Source organism: Lacerta agilis, chromosome 7, assembly GCF_009819535.1.
Source record: "Lacerta agilis isolate rLacAgi1 chromosome 7, rLacAgi1.pri, whole genome shotgun sequence".
Taxonomy (NCBI): domain Eukaryota; kingdom Metazoa; phylum Chordata; class Lepidosauria; order Squamata; family Lacertidae; genus Lacerta; species Lacerta agilis.
In genome coordinates, this window is record NC_046318.1 from 29,046,901 (window position 1) to 29,074,375 (window position 27,475).

At 40.3% G+C, this 27,475-nt stretch overlaps 1 protein-coding gene across 4 annotated transcripts in view; it reads left to right on the top strand.

Moving 5' to 3' along the window:
* The window catches only part of CDKAL1 (CDK5 regulatory subunit associated protein 1 like 1), a 235,481-nt gene that overhangs the window by 201,206 nt on the left and 6,800 nt on the right, over positions 1-27,475 (top strand). For all 4 annotated transcript variants that reach the window (XR_004427012.1, XM_033154687.1, XM_033154688.1 and 1 more), the window contains 2 exons: positions 18,164-18,247; positions 19,237-19,401. Coding sequence is in view for 3 of the 4 variants with exons in the window: in XM_033154687.1 (XP_033010578.1) it covers positions 18,164-18,247; positions 19,237-19,401 (249 nt within the window). In the remaining variant the exon portion in view is untranslated. The remainder of the gene's footprint in view (positions 1-18,163; positions 18,248-19,236; positions 19,402-27,475) is intronic.

The window sequence follows — 27,475 nt, forward strand, 5'->3', positions numbered from 1 at the left end:
CTCAACCAAGGACCTCAACTATTATTTTCACCATAGAAATTGACAAGAGAAAATAGCTTTTTTCTACCCTTGTAAGTCAAATATGTCTGGAAAAGGCTTGTATTAGCACCAGGAGCTGTTAAAATAATGGTACCATAACAATTCAGACCCATTTTGTAATCTCCAAGTAGTTTGTATTAAGCCACCTTAATCTTTCATACAGGCTTTTGTTAATGTGTTACCCAGCGTTCTCAAATGGCCTTTGCTGCTTATCAGTTTTCTCCATTCTTCTATAATACCACTGAGCATGATAGTCAGGTAAATCACCAAGATTTATCAGGCTGCAGCAATGGTGGTCTTGCTGTCTGATCAAGGCAGACTAAAATGGTTCGTGTTACAATAACCCACTGCAGATCTTTCAGGAAGATACAGAAAGAATTCATTCTCTCTCTTTTTAAATAGCTTGTTCCATTTCCTCAGTTAGATGTCCTCAATGAATAGTGTGGAATGGAATGAGCCCCTACAGAGTCCAGTGTATACATTTTTAATTACTTGCAGTCATTGTTTGTAACCGCTACCCTTGCAGGCTTTTTGCCTGAAGAAATAATACTTGTGTAAATTTAGACCTCCTTTTGAACATGCTGGTGCCAGCACAGCTACCATTGCCTTGAGTGGAAGAAGGGTATGTAATACCACAGGCCATGTTTCTCAAACTGGTATTTTTCTGTGGCTGTAGATGACACTACAGAATGTTCGTAGTAGAAATATGTAGAATGAAAAGGAACAGATTCAGGTGGATGAATTTCCTGTCTCTGAGAACAATTTATAAGTATCATATTTTACCAATATTTGAGACCACTTCCCTGATTTCCCATGCATTTCTCTGTGTAATAGAAGGGTGGTATAAAACAATTAACAACAATAGTAAGCAAGTGGGTGGGACAGAGCTATATATATCAGCAGCAGGTGCATCTTCAGTGCCAGGCATCTGTGCTCCTGCTGCAGCCAAAGCTAACTCTTGGGATAAGGCCATAAGCCTTGGGAAAAAATTTCATTTCACCGTATTAGTAACTTCTCTAGCTCTGTATGACAAAATCTCCCTCTTGGACTGTTAGTAGCATAGCACAGCAACATGATCAATACAGCTGACCTGGAAAAATATTGAGGGGGTTATTATTACCGGTAGTTGGTTTTGAGACAGAGGGAAGACATCACTGTGATGCTTTGTAAAGGATCTCGAATTGGCAAATGCAGGGTGTGGGAGTTTTCCAAGTCTGTTATATCATCCCTGTGGCTGCCTCTTACGTAGTTTGAATTAATACAACATGCACCAGAATTTTCTTGTAGTGAGTAATTTTTCCAACCATGGAATCTTAAATTGAGGTGATGAAAGAAATCTGTCATGAATATCAATCCACCAAGTATTGATAAAAAGTTTAAGGTTTCCTTGACTAATGAGGTGTGAAATTTATTGTCATGCACCACCGTGTTCAGAGTAAATGTTCTATTTCACTGGCAATGTTCTGCAATGGGATCCAGTCATACACTGGAAATAAATAAAATAAAATATGCCTATGTATCCCTAGTCCCTTAATTACAATGTGTTATCTACATCTGTTTCATCCAAAATACCATGATTGTGAAAGCAGGAATTCTAGCTTCTCTGGGTTTGGGGGACTGATTAGTTTCCCAAATGACAACACAATATAGTGTTAAGACCTACCCTACTGTGGTGGGTCTTAGTTTCCATTTGGAAGTTGCATTGCAGTTAGTTTATTTCAACATGAGAGAAGTAGGGATTTCAGTCTATTGAATAGAATCTTGATTTACAAACAAGACTAGGGTTGGAATTTGATGTTATGGCAACCATGAGTCTGATGCAGAAAACATCAGCCCTCTGTTGTCTCCTCCGTTCTCCCTTGTAATGTCTAGTCATATTCAAGCATGATGTCATCAGGCTGCAGGTTTCCCCCAGCCACTACGCGTCATTCGCTGCCCCTTGCCAGGGCAGGGAAAATTATCATGTGGCGACATGTTATGCGTTCAGCATCCCTAGATGTTACAAGCCAAAGGGGAGGAAAGAAAAATGGATGGCTCTTTTGGATGGCAGCTTTGTGTTTGCTGTAATGTCTAGTTCAAGCCTGAGGAAGTATGAGGCAGGTTTGCACCCTACTGTTCTGAATGCTTTAGTGATTTCTGTGTGCAAGTTTTCTCCATGCTTGCTCAGCAGCTATTTTGAGGAGCGGCACTTTGAGGGAAGTGTGGCGTGCTACCTACCCGGTATCTCCCAGGGTGAACTGCCAGCGAATTTTGCTCCAATAGCTACCACTCTTGCTCTCAGTCACAAACACCTCTTTTGTCTCTGGGTTAGCAGTTGCATGAAAGCAAGCAGTTGCTATTCAGAGGGCCAAGTTTGGCCTTAGAGCTGATCCTTGTCCTACATTATCAGTGGGAAACCTCTGGCCTTTGGGCTAAATTTAATGCTTAAAGCAAGCCCCACTAGGATTGGCTGCACTAGGGCGTTGAAGCTGAGCTGCAAAGGAAGAATAGGAAATTCACCTAGAGTGTGTTCCCAGTTCTTTCCTTGACATTGATGGCAATGTCATGATTATGTCAGGTGACTGACAGGTCTGCAGTCCTAACAGTCATCCTGTCCTATATGATTGCTTATAAAGCTGTCTCTCCCACTGGAAATCTCAAGAAATAAGATGGTTTATCCGCAATACACAAATATGTATGTATGTTCAACATTTCACATGCCTCACGTATACCACACTAAACTCATGAAATGGCCCTTGGAGAAGAAGAGAGAAGTGTTAGCATACTCAAAATGTTTTCTCTCCCTTTCTCCCCCCCCCAATCTCTCTCTCTCTCACACAAATGCACATGTAGATTTCAGCTATAAATCTCAGAATAGGATGGAAAGAAAACCTCATAATATTGAGAAGAAATGCTGTGTTTGTGAGAGGGAAAGAGTGGCAATTGTGGTATTGTTAGTGGTAAATTAAGGTTACAGACCATTTATATTTCTATAAAATTGGGGAAATGTGAAAATAGGTTTAGATATAAGGTTACAGAATTTGTTTATAAAAGTTAATGAACATTAAATAACTTGCAACACTTGGAAACTGAAAGAGTGAATTATTTATCTACATTTACACCCCACATTGCAACTCTCCATGTCTCCAGGGCGGCTTAACAGCTAAAAAGGAAATTTTAAAATGCAGTGCAATGAATGAAACACTAAAATAAAACTGGCAAAACCAGTAGATTAAAAAAAAATCTCAGAGAAGTACAACAGAGTAACAACACTACTCCCAGCTGCTTAACAGATAAATGAAGTATCTATCTTTATTTTTTTGATATTGCTTGATAAGAAGAGGCTAGGGAAAACATATTTTCAGATTCCCCAGGTTTCCCTACAGAGTTTGAATTCCTTCTTCTTTAGTTCTGCATAACACCAGGCTATCCAGCAAAGTAAACGTTCCACCCTTATCTTGCATGCCAAGCTGACTTCAGCATCTGAGAAGCTTAAGAACTCGATACATCAAATTACCCTGCTCAAACTGTTGTTTAGTGCAGGCCATTTTGTCCTGTCATCCTTGTGACAGGATGTCAAAGCTTTGCTTTCCGTTGCCAGCATCTGCAGGAATCTGATATGCTACCTCCCCATTACACAGGGGACAAACATCAAGCAATGGTGATGGAAACCAGCAAGTCAGACAGCTGCAGGCACTGGAAACTTCTGCTGCTGGACTGCATCAGCCTTGTGCTAGAAATAATTTTTCCCTCTCTCAACTTCTTTATTCAATTATGTTGGCTTTTTGAACATTCTGCTTTTCTTACAACAGCTTCGTTTCTTATTGCATGTCTTTTATTGTACTAAAAGCAAACAGAAAAGCATGCAAAACTTCGAAGATTTTTCTGAGAAATCATAATATATTCTGTGGCAGCAACACCTATCTCTTTGTTCAGCCACTTTATTGAGCCAATGCAATCTTTTCTCATAATATATAGGAGCTTTCTAGAAGAAGAAAATCCAGATGATCCTGTTAAGACCTCCCACTTACAAGCATGAATCTGGGAGAGAGAAAATAGAGTCTTGTTACTCTTCTTTACGATTTAACAAACTTACCAAAACACCCATTTCATCAAGCAGTGTTTATTATACTAAACAATAGTACAAAACTTTTCCATTCTTCTATTTTATTAATTTGTTCAAGGTTTCTTTCTCTTTAACATCCACATTTAACTTATCCCTTACATACTTAATCACCAAACCCTAGAATATTGTTTTCCTTCTAATAGGTTTTTATGTTATCTGTAAATACTTAGCAAGCCTCCTCAGCTGCCCAGAGAACTATTTTCATTGCAATCCTAACCAAATCTTCTTAGAAGTCCTATTTAACGAAGTGGGCCTACTCCCAAGTAAGTGGGATTAGGATTGCCACCTTTATTCTTTTCCCTTTTTAAATCCTCAAACAGGTTGTCTGTGTTTAAAGCTTCACTTAAGTGCTTACCCATAACCAACTAGGAGGAAGTTTTATAATTACTCAACATTGTGGGCAGGGGCCTTTCCCATTGACTCAGCCCAGCCCTCCCATGTGACTAGCTCTTACTCACATTGCTGGGTCATTTAAACAATGACCAGAGCAACTTACATAAGCAGCTCCCCTGAGCCTTGAAAAGCAATTTTAAAAGGTACATCAGAAAGAGACCAAATCAGCTGCTAGAGGATAAGGGGAGGGGCATGCGCCTTGAAAGCAAAGGCAAGTGACAAACCCATTGCCCAATCAACCACATTGATGCATGTGCCTGTACTGCCTGCTCTGGAGCTCTCAATAATGCAAACGAAAGCAAAGCATCCATTGACAGTCTGCATTGTTACCTTGTTTTAGAGCTTTTTTGTTTGTTTGTTTGCAGGCTATATAGTTCTAATTACCGTATTTTTCGCTCCATTGGACGCACCGGACCATAGGGCGCACCTCATTTTTAGAGGAGGAAACAAGGGGAAAAAAATATTTTTCTGGTTTTCCTCCTCTAAAAGCCCTGGGTGGTTTTTTTTGGGTTTTTTTAAGGATCAGCTAAAAGTTTTGCAGCTGTTTTTGCAAAGGCAAAAGGCCTTTTTTTAGGATCAGCTAAAGGTTTTGCAGCTTTTTTGCAAAGGGAAAAGCCCTGGGTTTTTTTGGTTTTTTTGTTTTTTGAGGATCAGCTAAAGGTTTTGCAGCTTTTTTGCAAAGGGGGAAAAGCAAAGCTCCTTTTGCAAAGGGGGAAAAGCAAAGAGGAAAAGCCCCATTTTTATGGGGTTTAACTCACATTTCTGAAAAAATCTTAAGGAAAGGGAGCCATTTCTACTGTTTGCAGACAGATAATCTAATCAGCCAGTCACATGTCCTGGGGAAACAAACAACCTCCCTCTGCAGCACATTCAACAAAGGAGGGCGTGGCTGAAAGGGAGCAGGGACTCTTATCTCTCTCCCGATCTCTTGCTGATCAGCTGCTGAGCGGGTCCTTTCAACACTCCCCTTTCTCTTTGTAAAATAAAAAGCACAATCTGCTTTTGGCCCCTGGGCAATTCAGCTCCAGGGACCACCATTCGCTCCATAAGACGCACAGATATTTCCCCTTACTTTTCAGGAGGAAAAAAGTGCGTCTTATGGAGCAAAAAATACGGTAGATAGGCTTCTTATGATTCCTAGAGTTGTGCTTGTGCTTTTTGACGTCTGCAGTTATAATGGATATTGGGTTTTCGAAAGGAACAATTTAAGGAGGAGTCATCTGGTGATGTTAAGATGGCTGGTTTGAGGAAAGTCATAGTACTGAATGGACATTTCTCATGGCAGGTATTATGGCTCTTTTCCTACAGATAATGTTCATATTCCATGCCCTTTTTTCTATAAAGGAAAGAGAAAGAGAAAGGTTTAAGAGGCGTAAATCAGGAGATAGATGGAGTAAAAGTGACCAGAATGTTGCAGTAGCCATATGAACCAAGCATCCCCAGGTGCAGTGTACAGCAATACAATATATGAAGTATTTTATTGTGTTGCCCATTCTAGTGTTCATAAAACCAATTATTTGTTTCGTTCATTGCCAGTTTTGAAATAACAAATTAGTATAGCAATCTTTCTCAGTTGGCATCTGTATTGGAATTGTTTTTGGAGGTTTTAATTCTTTTATTGCTTGTGTGTTTGCTGCCCTTGGCTCCTTCGGGAGGAAGGGCGGGTTATAAATTAATTAATTACTAGTTCCCAGAATATACCAAAGATTGTGATTAAACAGTAAAGTCATGAGGCAAAGTACAGAAGTGATTTGCAGGGAGAGACTCAAAATCCAGGCAGCAAGAGTTGTTTCCTGCATGGAACAAAAGTATACATCGTATCAGCAGTAAAAAAAAGACAAACTCCAACCCAAAAAGCTTCTGACACATCCAGCTTGTTTTCTCTTGCGCTCATTTCCTAATTTGCTCTTCCACATGTTTCAGTATTAGAGACAATTTATGGAAATGACGCCTCAGGACTATGACCCATTTTGTGTGGATGTCAGACTTCTATCTGATTCTTGCTGTCTGTGCTTTTGCAGCCTTCCTTAGATCAAGCTTATATTTATGAAGAGTTTGGTGTCTGAGTTTCATTCAGGGGCAATCTTGAACTCGACCTTCCGCTCTGGTTCCCACTTTAATTTTGTGATTAAACCAAGGGTGCTAACCCTTTTGGGCCCTGGGAACATACCACAAGTGTGTTCACGTGCATGCACCACAGCCAAACACAGGCACACATGGATCACAGCCACATGCTCACTCTCTCCCCTCCCACCAAAGTGAAATCTCCAGCCACTTGATGCGCTGGAGCCAATAGAACATCTGGTGTTGTTTGCAAAAGACTTTTACTGTATATTCACTCTGTGATTTCGTTTCCAAAAATAGTTATCTCCCAAAATAATATTGTTCTGAGAAGTTAATGCTGCAATTACACTTTTTTCAGATAAGCTATGCCATAGTGGTGCTCAAATTTACAGTGATACCTCGGGTTACGTATTTAATTGGTTCCAGGGTGCCGTTCGTAACCCAAAAATTATGTAACCCAAATGGTGATATCGTGCATGCGCAGAATGCGTGCGGGGCGAAAAACACTTCCGGGTTACGGGAGTACGTAACCCGAAAAAAAGTAACCCTAAGCGGACGTAACCCGAGGTACGACTGTATATGAAACCATTTTGAGTTCTGTTTGGCTGTTCATTGTTGTTTGATTGCTTACTGAGTCAAATGAAAATTTCAGTGGTCTGCCAAGTGATTTTACAATATTACAGTGTTGCCTCCCAGCAGGAGGCTATTTTATTAAGAGTGTAGTTATGTCATACTGAGCAGCACACTTTAATCTTAGCCAAATCTACTAATTAACAAGGAAGATGCTGCCTTGTAGAAAAAGGATCGTATCTATTTCCTATAGCAGCAGTTGTCATCATCAGCTCCCATAGATTCTCCAATTTCTGGGCCTGGTGAACTAAATTCAGACAAAGCAAGTGTCATCTTGCCTTGACTGCCTCTTGGATAACTGAAATTGATCGCAATTCCGAATCTGCAATTTTAAATTAATACCTGTAAATGTTGAAGTTTACCCGATCTAAGTACTACACTCGTGGAAGTGAGGTTTTAAATATCCAATGACCTGTTCTCCATTTCAGTCTTACTTACATTCCCAAGTAATACTTTATCTTTGTATTGCAGTACTGAACCAAGCTCTCTTGTCCAAGAAGGTTGTCCTCTCTGGACAGCTGAGAACCTTGTACAAGGTACTTAAATGATTGGTGGGTTATCTATATCCATTTCAATCTGTCTTCAGGCCTGGTTTTTGACACCAGAACAATCTCAGGAAAGAGACCAAAGGAGTGGAGCCTTCTTGATTCTTCAAGATAGCTGGGAATACTCTCTCAAGGAGGCATTAATAACCTTCTTGATCCACCCTATCAGTCATCAATAGCTAGATGGCAGAGTTTGCAGGTACCGGTACTTACTTATATCTGTCCAAGTAATTAATCTACATCCTCAGGCTGCACCCACTGAAACTGATCCTATTCAGCTGGACAGCATGGTGTTCTAGCTACATCCATGCTGCTCCAAGAGTGGTGTCAAGGTCAGCATGGAGAATTATGAATATTTGGAAAGGCCACCAGGAACAGTATAATCCAAAGGTGTGCAGAACATAATGTGGAACTCCCACAGTTTAGCCATAGCCCTAGTTGTGTAAATCTGTCATTGGTGAAATGTTTGGACTCATTAGTTGGGTCTGCTGTAGGTATGTTGCTCTGACAGGACATAAATATTTTTATTTTCAGTCCATATCATGAAAACCATACAACGTATGACATCTTTCAGTATCTGCTCAGAACCTTAAAAGCAACATTTTTAAAGCTGTAAGTGATCAGTATAATTTCCAATAAAAATAGAAAATAAGTTCGCCTTTTTTGAATGAGCTCATTTAACTACTTCAGTCTTTCATATTTACTGCATTACATCAGTGTGTATATAGAGTTAGATCAGGTTTCATAATAGCTGAAAAAATAATTTAAAATCAGTCTCCTGTCTGTGAATATATTTTTGTAAGTTACTATTCTTAAATAACAATTCAGATTAATAGGCTTTTTTCTAAAGAAGGAAAAAATGGAATGATAGCTGTGTAATGATTTCTACTTTGCAATATTATTTTTTTGCAAAATACATTGGCTGTGATCCATAGGACAGATCTAGACATATCTCAAGGTTCTTCTAGTTATTTTTGAACAAATCCCTTAAACTGCTTTTGAAGCTTGGCAATAAAGAACCATGGAGTTAATTGCTGTTCAGTAGTATTTTAGCTAGTGTACATAATTTTGTTGACATTTAGATGACCTACTTTGTGGCTGAGTAGAAGCCAACTAGTTTATTCAACAAGGTGGCAACGTTCATATATGTACCCCACATCTGATTGATTGATTGATTAAATTTATATGATCACTCATTAATTAATGTGCCATACCATTTACATGGCACTAATATTAAAATTAGATTTTAAAAGCCTGTCAAAATACATTGTTCTGTAGACTATATCTGTGAAAGGCAATCATTTCTTAATTGTTCAGCATCTACAGAGTTTATGCCTAGCCATGTTGGTAGAGCACTCAGCTTATTTTGGTGATGACGTAAGTAACTAGTTCACTGCAATAAAATACAGAAGTGTGATCAAACACATTAAACTGCTGGTCATCCATTCGTCCATGTCATTACCTGTTTCCTCCTGACACTTTATAACTTCTCAAATTTAACAGTGAGAATTTCTTTATTTTTATATTTCAATTCAGAGAGAGAGAAAATACTATATTCACAAATCCAACATCTGTTCTGATTTCTGCTCTGCAAGGGAGAAACTAGACTAGACAGATCTACTGCAATGAAGTTTTTAGAACAGCTGAAAAGGAATCTAATTTATTGGCAAACTTGACAGTTATGATGCATACTGGACGAAGCCACTGGTTTAGGCCTATTTCAGCACACAGCAGTTGTTGAAAAGTAAGTTTTCAGCCTCTGGAAAACTGAAACAATTGAGCCAAACAGATTGAATCAATTTAATTGTGATCTACAAATCTCAAGAAAATAGTATCACACTTATATAAAAAAGATGCTATAGTTTTTCTAAGAATTGGCTTACAAAGGTATATCTGTTCATAGGAAAAAGAGACAGTATACAGTTCAATTTCCTCTTAAAATCCTAATCCTAATATTGTTTCATAGTACAATGGTTTTTCATATTTCATATTCTACAGCAGGTGGATGTTAGCATGTGAGTGCTTTCAGAACATGGGTAAAGAAATAGTGAGATTGCGTTCCATCACATAATTTCAGCTTATTTTCTATGAAAGAGCCATGATACAACCCTATTTAGTTAATTTAAAGAACATTTGTTTTAGTGAAATAAGTTTTTGCCTGGAAGGGAAACACACTGTTGTCAGCTGGTATTGATTAGTACAAACTTCCAATGCATAACATTTACCCCCCCCCCCCCAAAAAAAAAAAATAGAATTCTGACAGACTGAGCAGATAAAATTATGTATATCTTGTGTCACACATTCTTTCTAAATAAAACAATTCTAAGGCCTGCCGTATCTAATCATCACTCCAGTAATGCAGATTCCTGCTCTGGCAATCTCCTCCCATCCCTTCAGCAATTTGTTGCTGGAAATAAATCCCACTTCCCCTTTGGGTCTTAATCATGGTTTATTTGTATATTTCGTATTTATATGAAAGATTTCAATCAACCAGAAGGACACAAAGCTTTGATGCAATAGAACAAGGGAGAACATAAAGCCCATGGGTTGGGTGTGGAAGGTGGAGCCTCTTACCTGCCCTGCTGCCTCCCCTCCTTACCCCATGCCCATGCAGGAATTAGGCTTTTTAAAAGCTTGCATTCATGCCAGATGGAACCTTATTTTTAGCCTAATTGTTGCATGGGCATGCTCCGGTTGCGATAATATTAGTTCTCTAGTCCCTACACACTGTAAAGCCCTCTTCCCAAAAGCAAGTAGGATTTCTAAAAGCTTTCAGTGGTTTTATATAAAAAAGCCAAGCCTAATTGCAAAGGGAGAGAGAGAAAAGAGGGGAAGGAAGGGGGAGGATAAAGGAAGAGAGAAAGAGAGAGAATGGAATTGATGGAAGGCGAGAGGGACAGCTTTCACCTTGCCCAGTTTTAGCTCTAACTCTGCCCACCACTGTCATGCAACCCTTGTGGAGTAGTAAATGTCATCCTGGCATCCCCCATAGCCATGACCCCAGGGGTGGGCTGTTAGGATCAGCTGACCGTCATAGAATAGTGTGTTAGCAAAGGTATTGGTTAACATACTAGATGTTGGCTGGATTTACATCCCTGATTAGCCATGAAGTTCATTGGTTGACCTTTGGCCAGTTATCTGAGTCTAGCCAGATTTCCTATACTTAATGTATCTATTCAGCATGTCAGAGGTTATTTCGTCAGCTTAACTTTAACTAACTCTTTACTCAGAGGGAAAGGTGACACATGGCTAATACATTCCTTTTGGGGCTTTTTCTCTCTTTCGATTAAACAAGCCAAAACCAAACCCCTTTTAATCAGAATTTCAAGAAAAATCAATTGTGTGTTTCAAATCTGTTTCACTTGTCTGCTTCTTCCCACATCCCCACTATATGCCACATTTTCCTGTGACAAGTGTTCAAGCTATTACTTCTGAAAATAAGTGGGGACTTAAGAAAGTTGTGCCAGTTGTGAGCATGGCAATATAATGACTCTTCTTCTAATCATTTATAAGTTGCTTAGTTTGCCTTAAGTAGGATTATATTGGCAGTCCTAAAACGCATATCTAAAGTCATTAATTTAATCTTACAGTACAGCATAATATTGAAGAAAGTAATGATTGAAATTCTGCTCCCTGCTGACATGTAATAAAAGCTTCAGCAAGTTGGATTCAACCCCAAGGCATCTGGAATTCCAGGTTTATCTTTCAAGCAGGTTAGAGACTTAATAGGGGCCCTGGTTTAAAAAAAAGTCTGTGCCCCCCCCCCATATTTCTTTAAACCAGGGATGCTATATGGGCCAGTTGGCCCAATTCTAGCCACACCATCCACTGCTTGTTTTGACCATTAGCTGCTCTGGTTTCCAATTTCTCCTTAAAGAAAAAGAAAAACTACCCAGTTCTTACTGAAGCAGAGAGATGAGGAGAAATGTGCAGGTGGTATTCTGCTCAATCATTTTGTGAGAAACAACCCCACTGCAACTTTCCAGTGAAAGAAGCGTTAAGTATGATTGACTTCTAGGGAAGCAGTGATATCCTTAGAAGCAAAAAGAAGTCTAGAGTGACACACTTGCTGTCTGAATAAAGGATTTCCTGGTTCATTTTAAAGACATGTTTTTTGTTTTCCATGGAAGGAGGTATATAGGATTTAATATTGTCATGATTGGATATGACTATATCTATCTACAAACAAAACGTAGCAGCTAAGACTGGACTTTGCTCTTTCTAACTTGAGTTTTATTTAATGGAAATGATTTTTAAATTCCCCTATCAAGGCTAATGGGAATGAAGGCCATTGCTCTTATTCCAAATTTGCCAGTTGGGTGGGAGAGGCAAGAGACTATTAGCCCTGCAAAATAGTCTAGTGTTGTTATAAGCCAGGCACCCCCAATCTGTGGCCCTCCAGATGTTTTGGCCTACAACTACCATGATCCCTAGCTAACAGGACCAGTAGTCAGGGATGATGGGAATTGTAGTCCAAAACATTGGAGGGCCGAAGGTTGGGGATGCCTGTTATAAGCCATGTTACGAAGACAGAGGATTCAAATAGAGTAATGTACAAGAACCAAGTGGTGGAGTCCCATATTGTTATCCATTCTCCTGGTGTTTTGTTTGCATTTTTTTAGGAATATGAAGTTGGGGGGGGGGAGATAATGAAGTTGATCATAACCACTGATGTTGGGGGAATGAGGTGCTAGGCAAGTAACACTGTTGCTTCTTCAAAAGCACTAAAAAAATGAGAGAGAGTAATCTGTACAACAAATATTAGAAACACAATTCTTGCTTTATTTTCCGGTACCCAAAGGTAATCTTTTTGTATAATGGCATACTGGTTTCCTTCTTCCCACTACCACAGGAGCTTGTGTGATTTTGACAAGCCACAAATTGATGCTGAAATCCCATTTTGAGAACATAAAAGCTACAATGATGCACAGATTACTTCTTGCCAGCATCTGTGTGTCAAAAATGCAGCAGGTTTATGTTTGAATTCCAGTATCATTGTAATAATACACTGCAACATAAGAAGTGGGTATATTTATGCCAGAGCGCTTCGCTTTCTAGCTACCAAAACATACTTAAGATAATACATTGTGAACTTGCCTCAAGTCCATGATTGCTGCATTCTGCTTTCCCCCCTTCTGTATACCCATATCCATAAATTGAGGGCAATGAAACAAGAAGGGAAGGTGGCTTGAACAGAAATGGAGGGAAACCTGTGCTGAACTGGATTGCACATGGGTTACAGCAGCCTTTCTCAACCTTGGGTCCCCAGATGTTTTTGGCCTACAACTCCCATGATCCCTAGGTTAGCAGGACCAGTGGTCAGGGATGCTGGGAATTGGAGGCCAAAAACATTTGGGGACCCAAGGTTGAGAAAGGCTGGGTTAGAGCTTTCTGTCGAACCTAATCTATAGTTGTGCTGGTGAAGAAAGATTTCTCCTTCACTAGCATTGCCTCTTTTTAGTGTTGTGCAGCAGAGTTTTTTGTTTTTTTTTAGGTTGGGGGCTTTCCATAATCCATGTGTTTGAACCCTTGGTGGCACATTTTGGCATATTTGTAAGGTTAAAATTGCTTGCATCCATTATGACTTAGACTCCACATTTCATGCAGTTTCATTAGAAGTAGCTATTTTTCTCTTTGTTTTCCTCATCCATGAATTACCTCATTTGTTTTTCCCCTTAATATTTTCCTTAATGCTCTTTCTTTCTTTTTTCATAACTATGTTTGATTTACACACACACACACACACACACACATACATATTTATATAGCAAAATATATATTTATGCATTTCTCTCTCTCTTGTATACCCTCTTGTATACTCTCTTGTGTATTTTTTATTTTTATTAATTAAGAAAAAAAAATAGGCAAAAGCAAGCCAGGTACAGGTGCAGGAACACAAGGAAAGATTGACAGGCAGACACAATTAGGAAAGAATTCAGGGCAGGAAGCAAGCCTCAAAAAGGAAAGGAAGAGGTTCTAAAAGCATAAATTGTTCAGGCATCTTTAAGTTGGGAAAGAGGAAATTCCATTTTAAAAAAACATACCATTATGAACTTTCTTTAAAATAATAGTCCAGAATTACCATATCTCTATCAACATTAATCATCTCCAACTATATTAATGTTTTTGGAATTCAGATATTCTTGTGTGATAATTTCCTTACTGGGATCATAAAAACCCTCCTGTACAGGGGGGGAAATGTTAATTTTCGTGACATAACTTCTGCCCTTTTCTTTCAAAGATCAAGATATGCTTTATTTTAAAAACAGAATCATCACCCTTTTGAAGGAGATGAGTATATTGTACATCTGGGAGCAGAGAATAGGGATGACTGAATATGTCGATTTTGATTTCTCTTAGTTTTTCATTTTTTACAAATGTTAAGTTCAGTTTTCACATTTCCACATCAGTTCACTTTTTTTAAGTTCTCACGAAGATTCATCAGCATTTTAGTGTAAATTTCTCTTAATCCATACATTTTGTATATATTTTTGCCAGATATACACATTATTTAGACATACTTTTCCCAATACAACGTATTTTTGCATTTTATTTTCCCTCATATATGCATTTGCATGCACATTTCCCCAAACATATGCATTTCATACACATTAATGGGCCGCAGAACTGCATTGTAAAATTCAGGGAAGTGCAAATGTCAACGGATGGCTGTGTTTTGTTTCATATATTGTTTCAGAAAGTGTTAATTAAGTAAATTTGCCTTTAAATGTAGACTGAATTTCATTTCTCCATCTCTCATAGAAAATGGAATCAACTTTGGTCCACACAACCACTGTATTCAGTATAATTCTCTATTAGAGAAACGCCTTGAAATTTGTTCATACATGGTTCCTCACACTGGTGCAAATGGCACATATTCACAACTCAGGGAATAATCACACTGGAGACACTGTGGAGCCGTAGGGAATTATTGGTACCTATAGTGGACCCGCCAATTGGTCCATATGTTCTGGACTGCCAATTTGTGACAGGTTTTCCCCAGTTCTTAATTAAGAAGCCATTAGCACATTTCATCATATGATATGATCTTGTATACATGGCCTATCAGTTCTTTCCTACTTTTGATTACAACATAAGCTTGTTAACAGTGCAATTGTAATCACAGCTACTTGAATTCAGGGGCTTGCTCCCAGGTAGGTAGGGTTAACATTGCTCCCTTAATTAAGAAAACTAAATTGGCGCATCCAAAACTGTTAAAATTTGAATCAGTGCTGCCAATTGCATTTGATTTCCCCCACAATCACTGTAGTTCTCTTTTGAAAACCACTGTTTTGATATTCAGGAGGCATTCCATGAGCACCTTGCTCTATCTAATTATATAAAAGGAGTCCAAGCCTTTCTGTTTTTACTCCTATGCAGTCACTTGCGTTGTCTTTAGCTTGCTAGTGAATTGGGCCGTCTTGTTTTGGTAGTATATGAATGACAGTTTCATTATATTGAAGTGTTGTGTTCTGCAGAGCTCACTAGCAAAATGGAAGTCTTAAAATTCAGTTGTCCAATAATTGCATAATCTATGTACTATCTTGTAGAAATTCATCCTGCATATTTTAATGACAGTGATGGTGTTCCATCTGCCCAGCAGTACTTTAATCTGATCCTCTAATTTAGATGTTTAGCAGAAGTGCCAGGAAACAAATGTTTCTTATATCTTGATCAGTATTGATAGATAAAGACTGAGTAGTATTCTAGGCATCGTTTTACCTTTTTCTTCTTCTAAGCTTGACAGTGAAAATGTCAGACAGATGCATCCTGAAAGATAACAACATCTTTCTCCAAAAGGGCAAAGTTGATCTCACTGTAAAATAATGCAAACAGAAAAAAAATGCTATTTATTCTCAAACTGGGCCTTTCTAAGAATGATGACTATGATCTATTGAGATTTTATCCAATTGAAGTGAATAAGAGATGCACAACATTGAACTGGAGCTGCATGGCCCTGAAATCATGATTATATTTATGCAAGAGAAGTCCATAATGGATATTTTTCTTTTGTGTACTCCATAGCTGGATTGCAAAAGCAGCACCAGCATCTTCTAAGTGCCTGTGAGTGGGAAAATATAGTAAGCCCACAATGGAAAGTCCTGGGTGCAGTAGGTGTTAGAATTTAATCAGCACTTGGAGAGCTAAACTGGATGCCAGATTCCTAATCCCTGGACCCAGCTTTCTGTGTTCAGGAGATCACCTGGGAGCTGGGCCATTAAAAGAACAAAAGAAAGATAATGGACGCTTAAGAAAGCCAAAGACAGGGGGCTTTGTACCAGATGACAATTGGTTAGGTCCCCTCCTCCTGCTCTGAGATAGCCAGAGTTTTGAGTTGATGGTAGGCTGTGATGTGACCTAGAGGGAAACAGGTTGCAAACTGGTAAAGGCAGCAAGCTGAAAAGTCAGAGAGGCAGATCACAATGTTGGATGTCTCTTTAAATCCAAGGTTGCAGCTGACTCTTTGGGGATATTGATGCAATGAGCCTGTGTCCATCATAGGCTCAGGTTGTATATGTATGTAAATAGGCCATATAACCTAAAGACAGCCCAGTCTCTGCTGTGCCTCATTTTCAGAATGAAACATGAACCCTGGCTGAGTGCCTGGAACCCCTGGAATATCACACCGCTATGAGATTGGGGTGGTGTGTAACAATATAGTGACTTATGTACATAATTTCCAGATATTTCCATATCTGGAAATTAAATACACTTAGGTTTGAAGATTATTTTAGTTGTGAATTATTATGTTGAGGTTTGTATGAATTATGCATATATTTTTAGAAGTGGTAATGGAATATGCATTTGGTATATTTACCTTTATTATACTAAAGTAATTTTCAAAACGTGTACTGTGATGCTTAGTGGTAATTATGGACATTGAAGTTGGCAAATTATAAGTAATTAGAGCAGGTTTCCATAGTAATTCCTGTGTTCCGAGTCCTTTGGTTATTTGGCCATATTTTTGGAAAAGACAATCAAATGAGGCAATCTTTGGGATGCATAAAGAATTAAATTATATATATTTACACTTGTTTAATCTTAAATCAAAATATGGTTTTCTAGAACTTCCAGCATTATAGCTTAGTTTATTATGCTATTGTAGAAAACAGAAGCAACAGAAAGGGAGTCAAAATCAGTAAAACATTACAGAATTTAAAATAAAGCAGATAGACTCGGGCCTTGGTTGTCATTTTTAGGTCACTGCTGACATCTCTGAATATAATTTTCATATGAACTGCATTTCAGGGCTTGTATGTGCTTGAAGAAGCGACATTTTCACAGCAGGGGACCAAATCAAAATGAAGCAGTCAGATGCAGGTGCACAGTAATGGAAGTGGTCTATTTACCCTCAAGCAGGATTGCTGGGCTGGGAAAGCAGAAACTCTCCCAGCAGAATGGCCCTGCTATTTCTCTCTGATATATATCTCAGTGCCAAACAGTATTCATAGGGGGCCTAAATAATTGTTCTTTCACTTGTATTTAATGAGATGCATTGCCCAATACTGAATAACTGAGGCACTTCCTTTTGTTATGCTAACTAGATGCTATTCAAGCCCTGCTTTCTTTGACTTCTGTTTAATCCTTCCTGCTTCTCCAGCCTCAAGCCAGGCAGGGAAACAGTTGAAAAAATGGAGGCTTGCGCTGTGTACATCTGCTGCCTAGCTCCAACCTATTTTGTTAAAGAAGTGAGAGGAGGAGAACATAGGATTTGTATACGCAGCATTACAGTCACTCCACACATATTGTACAGCTATGCACAAAATACGAAAAAGTTATATGGTTATGTATTATCCAAAACAGCCTATGCAAGTATTGCTTGTGTACGCATTAAATTAAATTAATAATAATAAAGCAAATGGTAGAGTGATGTCATCTCATTTATTGCACAGAAGCAGGCTGGGCTGATAGCTGAATCTTGCTTCAATTCTGGTGATTGGGTAGTAACATTGGTGATGGAATAGCACCCTCCATCACACCTCAGGGCAGCAGGCTGGTGTTGGTGGGCTAGCAGGATGTAGCACATGTACAACTCTGTCTTTAAACATAGGGGCTGCTGCTGCCACTGCCCCACAACATCTGTTGCCTGAGGCATTTGCTTTATTATGCCCCAATGGTAAAGATACCTGTGGTCTGAAGATCCATGCTTTGTGCTGTGGAGATGCACGTGTTCATATATGATGGGAATCTCTCTTGAGTTTCACACTGAAAGCTTTTGACAATGAAAAATAAGTTATCTAGTATGAGTTCAAATGAGTTCCCCAGTAAATAATAAGTTTATTATCTGCCTTACGGATAAACTGATGTGGTTCTTTCTAAGAGAAAGTTTGCTCCTTTCTTTAGAGGTAAACTTAAGGCTTCACCTGTTGACTTTTTTACTTTACAGATTGGGGAGAAACAAAATGTTCTTGTGACAGAAGAATCATTTGATTCCAAGTTTTATGTTGCGCATAATCGATTCTACGAGCAGGTAAGTCTTTTTCTTGGACTGGTGGGGGAGGCAGCAGGAGAAAGAAGGTCTTCCTTTCCCTCCTTATTTTAACAATCATATAAAGATTAATTCATCAATGTAATCTATTTACTTGACATTACCTCCTTCTAAAACACTGATATCACTCATATGGAGGTGCCCTTGTGTATCCTCATTTATATGGCTTCTATCCCTTTAAAAGGGATGCGGGTGGCGCTGTGGGTTAAACCACAGAGCCTAGGGCTTGCCGATCAGAAGGTCGGCAGTTTGAATCTCCGTGACGGGGTGAGCTCCTGTTGCCCGGTCCCTGCTCCTGCCCACCTAGCAGTTTGAAAGCATGTCAAAGTGCAAGTAGATAAATAGATACCGTTCCGGCAAGAAGGTAAACAACATTTCCGTGCGCTGCTCTGGTTCGCCAGAAGCGGCTTTGTCATGCTGGCCACATGACCTGGAAGCTGTACACAGGCTCCCTTGGCCAGTAAAGCGAGATGAGCACTGCAACCCCAGAGTTGCTAACGGTCAGGGGTCCCTTTACCCTTTACCTTTATCCCTTTAAAATTCAGAAGCTGGGCATTATTGATTCAACATCTGTTGGACAGAAATCATTGGCAACTAATTTTCAGTTGTATGCAAAGCTACATACTTATAACAATATTTTGCTATCTGGATCCTATGTGACATGAAAGAAAACCTCATTGTATATCACAATAAAACATGTAACAACCAAATAAGCATTCAGTACAAACAAGTTAAGAATATAATTACAAAGCAGAACTGTTTAAAATTTCCTGATAGTAAATTAATTTGAATACATCAACTCAAATCCTGAGGATATACTTCAGAGAACCTGAAAGAAAAAGTAGATCTGATGTTGCATATGTTTTTGTTAAGGTAGGTCTACCTGTTACATTAGTCCCAACGTCTAAATGTCAAACTTGAGTACCTTAAAGTGTTCCATTTAAGCAAGTTTTTTTATTATTGTTTTAAAGGTACTTGTGCCAAAGAACCCTGAATTCATGGGTAAAATGGTAGAAGTGAACATTTTTGAAGCAGGGAAGCACTTTATGAGGGGGAGCCCAGTGTCGGATGCCAGAGTGTTCACCCCGTCTATCACTAGGCCATTAGCCAAAGGAGAGGTGTCAGGTTTAACAGAGGTGAGTAAAATACATGTCAGCCTTTGCTACTCTAGTAAAAAAAAAAAAAAAAAGTGAATGTGAAGGCTTTTTAGATGTGAATGAAGTTCTAACCTTTTAAAACAAATTACAATCTGAATTTAAAGTGAATTGTTCTCGGTAATGTGGAATTTGTCCATTGTAGAAGCAGCTCAAATTTTGCTTTTCTATTTCTATGATATAAAATAGGAAAAAAGTTAGGAGAACAACTTTTAACAGTCCTTGGGAGAAGATTATAAAGGATTATCTTGATATAATCCAGTTGAATCTTCAAACAAGAATTCTGCCAGTCTGAGGTGGTTTCATGAGAAATCTCTGCAACTAACAGTATTGGCCTGCATATAAGCATCACTTTTTTCCCAAATTCTGACTGAAAAGTTAAAGTGCGGCTTAAATTTGCGACCTTACAAAAATTGGTTTTTACGATATCGCTGCTGAAACAGACATATGGTAAAACGGAACAGGTGTGAGTGCCAGCGGAATTTTAAGGGAGCGGCATATATCCGGGCCAATTCAGTATACCGTATATACTTGAGTATAAGCCTAGATTTTCAGCACACTTTTTGTGCTTTAAAAGCTGCCCTCGGCTTATACTCAAGTCAACCATTCCTTAAGAAGTGTACAAGAACGGCGGTTCTTTACTCTCCCCAGGCAGCTTGTTCCATTCCTGAACTGCTCACATAAATGCAAACTTTAGACCCCAGAAGGCAGAAAGCCTATCAGTTACGGAAGTATTAAAACCCCACAGGTGCTCACTTTCCCTGGCTCCTGCTTAAACAGGACAGGATCCCAGCCTTCTCTGTATAACACAAGGGAACATTGCGCTGTGAGTTAAACCATAGAGCCCTAGGGCTTGCTGATCAGAAGAATGGCGGTTCGAAACCCTGCGACGGGGTGAGCTCCACAGCAGCAAAGGAGGAAGAAGAAGGAGCAGCCCAAAGGGCTGCTTTGGGCTGCTCGTTCCTCCTCTACCACAGTGGCAAAGGTGAACCGGCTTATACTTGAGTCAATAAGCTTTCCCAGGTTTTTGTAGGGAAATTAGGTGCCTCGGCTTATATTTGGGTCGACTTATACTCGAGTATATACGGTATGTAAAAATAGTAGGTGCTGCTTATGGTTTGTGCATGTTATTTTTTGTTCACAATCCACGTTCCTGTAATATGCCTGAAATACTATTGCACTCAAAATAGCTGCATTGCTGGAATTAATTTTTCTTGGATTTGCTTTGCATTTAACCGTAACACACTCCATGTATTTATTACCCTTTCGATGAACCAGTTCTGCCTGAATTTTTCATCTAATAATATATTTTTAAGTTTTGGCTTCCATTGTCATGGTTAGCACAGACAACAAATAGTAAATAAACTTCCAGTGAAACTTAGTGGTTTTAATTGTTTTATGACGTGTGATTGCAAATGGTTTTACGCCTTCTATAGTCTGTTAAACACAGAGGAGATTTGGGCCAGTGTCACGTTATCTGTAATTCTTGTGCCTTGATTTTAATACTTTCATGCTCTTAGGAGTAGTGTTAGGCAATGTTAGGTTTTCAACATTGTGATGTATCACCAGCCAAACATCGCAATCTGGCAATACACCGCAATATTGTAACAAGCCACATTGGCCTTAGCCCGTGAGGCATGGGGTGAAACTGCCACAGCTCTCACCGTGGGAGCTGAGGCACTTTCACCCCAGAACTTTGCAGGCTGGGACCAATGCAGCTGGCCAGTTGCTCAGCTGGGGGGTGGGAAGGCTCCTCCCCCCCCCAGATGAGGGAGCCCAATGTCTCCACTGAAGGGCAGGCAGCCGCATGCCCCTGAACAGAAAAGTTTAAAGGAGCCCCCAGCCCACCTCCAGCTCATGCAAGCTGGAGGAAAGGTGGGGGCTCTGTTACACTTCTCTGTTGATGAGCAGGCAGGCAAGGGAGGAACAAGCTACATTGGTCCCTGCCAATGTAGCTTGTTCCTCCCTAAGCGGTTTGGGGCCAGAGGTGGTGGCTGCTTCACCCGGCAGTATATTATGGGTGAAACTGCTGCTGCTCCTGAGTCCCTCCGCCTCCAGTGCCCAACTGCCAGCTTGTTTCTCCCTCGTGCTTTGGGCGCTGGTGGCAGAGGCACTTTCACCTGCAATATAACACCAGGTGAAGCAGCCATCACAGTCTGGCCCTCATACCAATCCTGGACTATGTATCAATATTTTGCCCAGGCCTACTTGGGAGAGAGTTTCACGACTGAGAAGATGCCACTAAGAAGGCCATGTTACTGTTAGTCACACTTACCTTTAAAGTAGAACAAGGATCAAGGGCTCTGATGATGACCATAACTGACAGGCAGGTTCTTGCCGAAGAAGACAGTATTTCAGATATTCTGGCCCCAAGCTGTTTAGGGCTTTAGAGGTAGCACCCAGCACCTTGAATTGGGCCTGAAAACAGATAGAACAAGATTAGTGTAATATCCAAAAAGCAGAAACCTGAAAGCATTCTGGCTGCCACATTTTGCTTGAACCACAGTTACTGGGCGCTCTTCAAGGGCAGTTTTGTGTAGGTATGTTTCAGTAAAATGCTCTGTTAAGTAAGGCATGTGTAACTGGCCAGCTCTGGCTTCTCCAGGAAAGTAAGTAGTTCATGCATCGGTCTAAATTGAGCAAACACACATTTTAGCTACAATTGCCAGCAAGATCTGCACTGCCAGATCTAATAGTAGCTCCCAAGTTGCAATCTGGATCCAGAACCGGTTGTACATCTACTCCTGGATCAGTTTGTCTACTGACCATCAGCATCTCTGCCTTCTATAGATGAAGCCTTGGCTTTTAGCCCGTATCCATCATTGTCCCCACACCACAGTCCAGTATATCTACAGCCTTCTTGGCACCAGTTGAAAGGGAGAGATAGAGCTGGCTGTCAGCATATTGACGCCGTCTGATCCCCAGATGACCTGTCCCATCAGCTTCATGTAATCTGGGGGAAACCAATACCACCCCCAATAGTGCCTCACCCAGGGGCGTCGCTAGTTGGTGCGGTGGGGGCGGTACGCCCCGAGTGGCAGGTGTGACAAGCGACGGGTGGGGGTGACAAACGGCGGGTGGGGGTGACAAGCGGCGGCCCCTCCCGCCACTCCCCACGCAACGCCGGTCACCCTGGGAGCAGCAGTGCTGCACGGACGGGGTGCTCCCTCGGCCGTGCGCTGTTGCTCCCAGGGCGACGGAGCAAGCGGTGGCGCATGGGGGTGACAAGCGGCAGCCCCTCCCGCCATTCCCAAGCACTGCCGCTCCCTCCGTCACCCCAGGAGCAACAGCGCACGGCCGAGGGAGCACCCCGTCCGTGCAGCGCTGCTGCTCCCGGGGTGACCGGCAGCGTGGGGAGTGGCAGGAGGGGCCGGCGCTTGTCACCCCCACGCGCTGCCGCTGGGTCAGTCACCCCGGGAGCAGCAGCGTCGGACCGCCGCTTCCACAGCCTCCTTTTGAGCCGTAGAGCTTAAAAGCGGGCTCTTCGGCTTAAAAGGGGGATGCAGAAGCGGCGGCAGCACTCCCGGAAACGCCCCCGGGGCGGGGCATCGTGATGTCACAATGTGATGTCACAACACCCCCCGCCCCCCCGGGCGTTTCCTTTGCCGCCCCGGGTGCCACGGAGCCTAGCTCCGCCACTGGCCTCACCTAGCTCAGGCAAGGAGACAAATGGTGGGTGGCATCTAATCACATCAAATAAATACGTAATTATGCAAAATGCTTTGATGAAAAACAATATATTAAATAAATAAAATCAATCAATCATTAGAATCCCAATCCTGTCTGTTACCCAAGGTTCAAACACTCTAAACCAGGAGGTCACTTGAAAGTGTATCTTGGTAGGCGGATGGACTTCCAGTAGCTCCATACTTTGCCTCCCTGCTCCCTGGTTCCTACCTCCTGCTGCATGTGTAACCTGGTGGGTATAATTGTGTCAATTTGACCTCTCCTTCCTTCCCTAATTAGGTTTCTGCTACACAGGCTAGATCAGCATCCTCATCTAGCTCAAATTGGGCAGCTTCTTTTCATTCTCCCAACAATGAAATGCTTTACTTAACCTGAGAGCGACTAAAACAATGTCCTCTAGGGTAGTTAAGGAAACAAAAAACTATCCACAGTTATAGAAGTATTGCCCACAGAGTTTAGATTGTATGCTTTTGAAATAGAGTTTAAGTGAATTTTGTCTGTTTTGATTTGAGAGTGTAAAGTGTTTCACTCAAAAATGAGATTTTGCTGGTTAGAACTGAAGTTTAGAAATGTTAGATGGTTAACTACCAATAATATCAAAAGGAATAAAGTCAACGTTTCATACATTTTCCCCAGGTTGCACAGCAGAAAGAACTGAAACATAAGTTACTCTTTTTCATCATTTAAAAAAAAATGTCAGGGGCAGTTGTTTCCAGCCAATTGTGTCAAATAGTTATCAACAGTTTTCCATTTAGGCTTCTCTTGAGAGTAAGGATGATCCCCAGGAAAAGAATTTCACTCACCCAAAACATGATAAAGTGCTGTTCATTATAAATGGCAATATCTTTCTTCCTAGTTGGAGTCCAAATTATGGTGAGGTGACTACTTTTCCTCCTTTTGTATTTCCTTTGCAACCCCAAATACTCATTTCAAATGCAGTGGAACCTGTGGCTCACATGTTTTCAACCTGGTTTTCAGTCAGATGAAGCTTTGATCCTAGTAACAACTTCATTTGAACATTAAGGCATACCCACCCTTCCCTTGCCCCTCCCCACCCTTAATCTTTTGAGAAGAAACTGAGTTTTAAATAAATTGTGTGAGAGCGTTTTTTCCATTACCGGGCTAAAGATCAGAAGAAGATTAAGATGATTCAGATGGTCTTAATTATATGTATATGTAGCATAGAAGGTTTGACCCTTAAAACATCTATTAACACTATTTCCTATGAACCTTTATTCTCTAAAGCACAAAAGTTTAAAGCAGTTTTAAATTTGCGGACTTTTTTTTTAATAATAAAAAAGCAAATGAAAGCTGCATGTGTAAAGGTAAGAAGTAGTAAAGAAAAAAGGGTTGAAAGTAGATCTGATGTCCGACCCATTTCTGAAAAGCCAGTTCGGGCATTCCTTTCTCATCTCGTATTTTTTCACACCTAAGATGTTTGATTGAGTTCCTGGTAGGGGGTCTTTTTGCAGTATTTTAGAGAATCCAATTGTACATTCTGTGTTCCATGTACTATTGGAAAATAAGAATAGCTCACATGCCAGTAATAGTTTCGATATTTAATATGTTTTTACCACTGCGAATATAATCAAGTCAATGAATGAACAATTAGCTTTTAATTTACTCTCATAACTAATATACACAATGTTTGTATTGCCTATTATTTCAAAAGGGGATAAGAACTTACGTGGCCCAATTTCCTTTAAATACACAACATACTTTGATATATTGACTATGCTTATGTTGGGGTGGGGAAATAAAGCAATCCCTGATAAACTGTATATTTGGCAGGTTCAGCTTTGACATGACTATCTCAGCATTTTCCTCTGCAAGTATCCTGACCACATATACTGTATTTTTCTGCTCCATTAGACGCACCTGACCATAAGACGCACCTAGTTTTTAGAGGAGGAAAACCAGGGGAAAAAATATTCTGAACGAAACAGTGGATGTATGATTTTTTGTGTATGTGCAGGCTATAGCCATGGACATGCTATGTGATCTGCTGGTGAATTTGGGGTGACCCAATACAAAAATCCTGAGAATCCATGTGCTTTTACCTCCCCCCTCTCAGGCAGCCTCCTTTATTGCTAGCTCCCTTATCTCCCTCCCCGATCGGCTTGCCAATCAGCTGTTCACAGTGGCTTCCTTTCACACCCCCTTCCATTTCTAAAGAAACCAGCGTGATCTGCTTTTCTCCCCTCGGCAATTCGGCTCCAGGGACCACGCATTCACTCCATAAGACACACAGCCATTTCCTCTTAATTTTTAGGAGGGAAAAAGTGCGGTAGTTCTTTGCATGCTCTCTGAGTTGCACAGAGAATATTTCCTGCTAATGTAACTGCATTTTGTGTTTGTGAAGTAAACACTTCCCCTCAGGGACAGCTTCAGAGGGTGGCAAGAGTGGGCATTTGCCTGGACCCCAAGACCAGCAGAGGGCCCACCCCCTGAACAGTGCTGCTATTTCCACAGTGTAACCAAGATCATCAAGAGCAGCATAACCCAATTCTCAGTTTGTGTGTTCTACCTCTTCTAGGTGCATGTAAGAAGGGGCCCTGAACCCTGAAGCCAATGCAGCTTTCACTACAGTGGAGGCTGCATTAGGCTGTTTTATGTGAATGGCTCAGACAAGAGTCCTGCTTGCCAGCTATAAAGGTTTTTTTGGTGCTTGACTGCAAATTCTTTTAAAGAAACAGTTATTTAAGATAGGGAACTGCCTTGTAGAGTATTCACATTAATTTTAGTCTAGAAATAGCTGCTAAAGAACAAAGTACATCAGAGAACAATATCATTTTACTCAGAAGGTCTCTTTATAGGAACAACACATTGCCCATTCTTTCCAAGGCTATTATGTGTGATAAGCATTAGAAATTTTGCTTATCTTGTTGGAAGCTTCTTTCCTACCAGAACTGTTTAACATGCATGTCTGCACATAAACAAAGAAGCTGAGAACACTGTTAGCATAGATTAATAGCCCAGAATTCCCGAGGAGGAAGAAATCATACTCCTATTTCATCAGAGATCATTTTAGTATATAGAGCTACTGTTGTGGTGCCTTCAGAGTCTGAGAGAGTTAACAGCCAAAAATAGCATCTGAAAACCTGAACCAGCCAAGGTCATGAGGTGGTTGTACTGTTAAGTTTGTGTTCCTTTCTCCTCCAGGAATATCTCATATGGTTGTCATTTTCGAGTATCTCCTATGTTGTCCACAATTTCTTTCTTTGGACTCCTGATAGATGGTTTTGGCATTAACGCAGTTCAGTGGAACTACTTGGAATTTCACGAAAGAAACTGAAATAGGCAGAAAGCAATGCCTGCTAAGCTTGTGGAAGCAATCCAAGAGGCTCACGTGGATTCGGATTCTCTTATTTTGCAAGCAATTATATTGCCTAGGACTTTTGAGATCATACATTTATGATACAAGCAGATTGTTTTCAGCATAAACATTTTAAAATGATTTAATGTAACTAATCTGCAGAGAGAGAGAGGAATTACTTTTGCTACTTTTAGTGATGCATGAGGATTAAAAAGCATTCTTGCAAAGATAAATTATGCCACACCTCTGGCTGGTTGACTGCTACATATTGATAAGCCATATTGCTGTGAGCTCTTTCCCCTCCAGTAAGTGTGGCTTGGAGAAATGGGAAATGCAGTTTTTCACATCTGAGTGGCTTTATGCTTCAAGATGTTTGGTATTTAAATGTTCAGAGGGAAATTCTGTTTTGCAGGGAAGGTGGGAGTCATACCAGAATAAGACATACATATTTGAAATATTATGGGTTTTGCACAATTTAAAATATTTGCAAAGAGTTATGAAATCCTAACATCAGATTATTTGTACTGAACCTACTAGTAGTCAACTTAATTGGATCACCCTGTTTCTATTCTCTGCTCATGAATATAGACTTTTGTAAGCAGACCTTCTACCGGTCCTCCCCCCGCTCTGGATTTTAAAGTGTAAATCTCAGAAATACTGCCATACAAATAAATGAATTGTAGCCAACAAACAATTGGTCTGGGGAAGAGGGTAGCAGGCAAGTCAAGCAGCTGCGATGTTTTTAGAAGGCAGTAATAAGTGTAGGCTGTGGGCTCAACTCTACATCTTGTTCAAGCCCTTATAATATCAATAAGTTGTTCATCTACACTCACAAAGTGCCTAGCATTTTCTAAGCATTGTATAGATATTCAAAGATTAAACAGTCCCTGCCCGCAGGCTCACAAGGGGCAAGTTTGCACATAAATCATTTTTGGCCATGAACATACTGATCTGGGCCATTTTGTTCCTGTCTGCTTAGCAGGTGAGAGAAACAAACCACAATCTCTCTCTTCATGTTATTACTGAACCAGGTATCATGAACCACCATCAGTA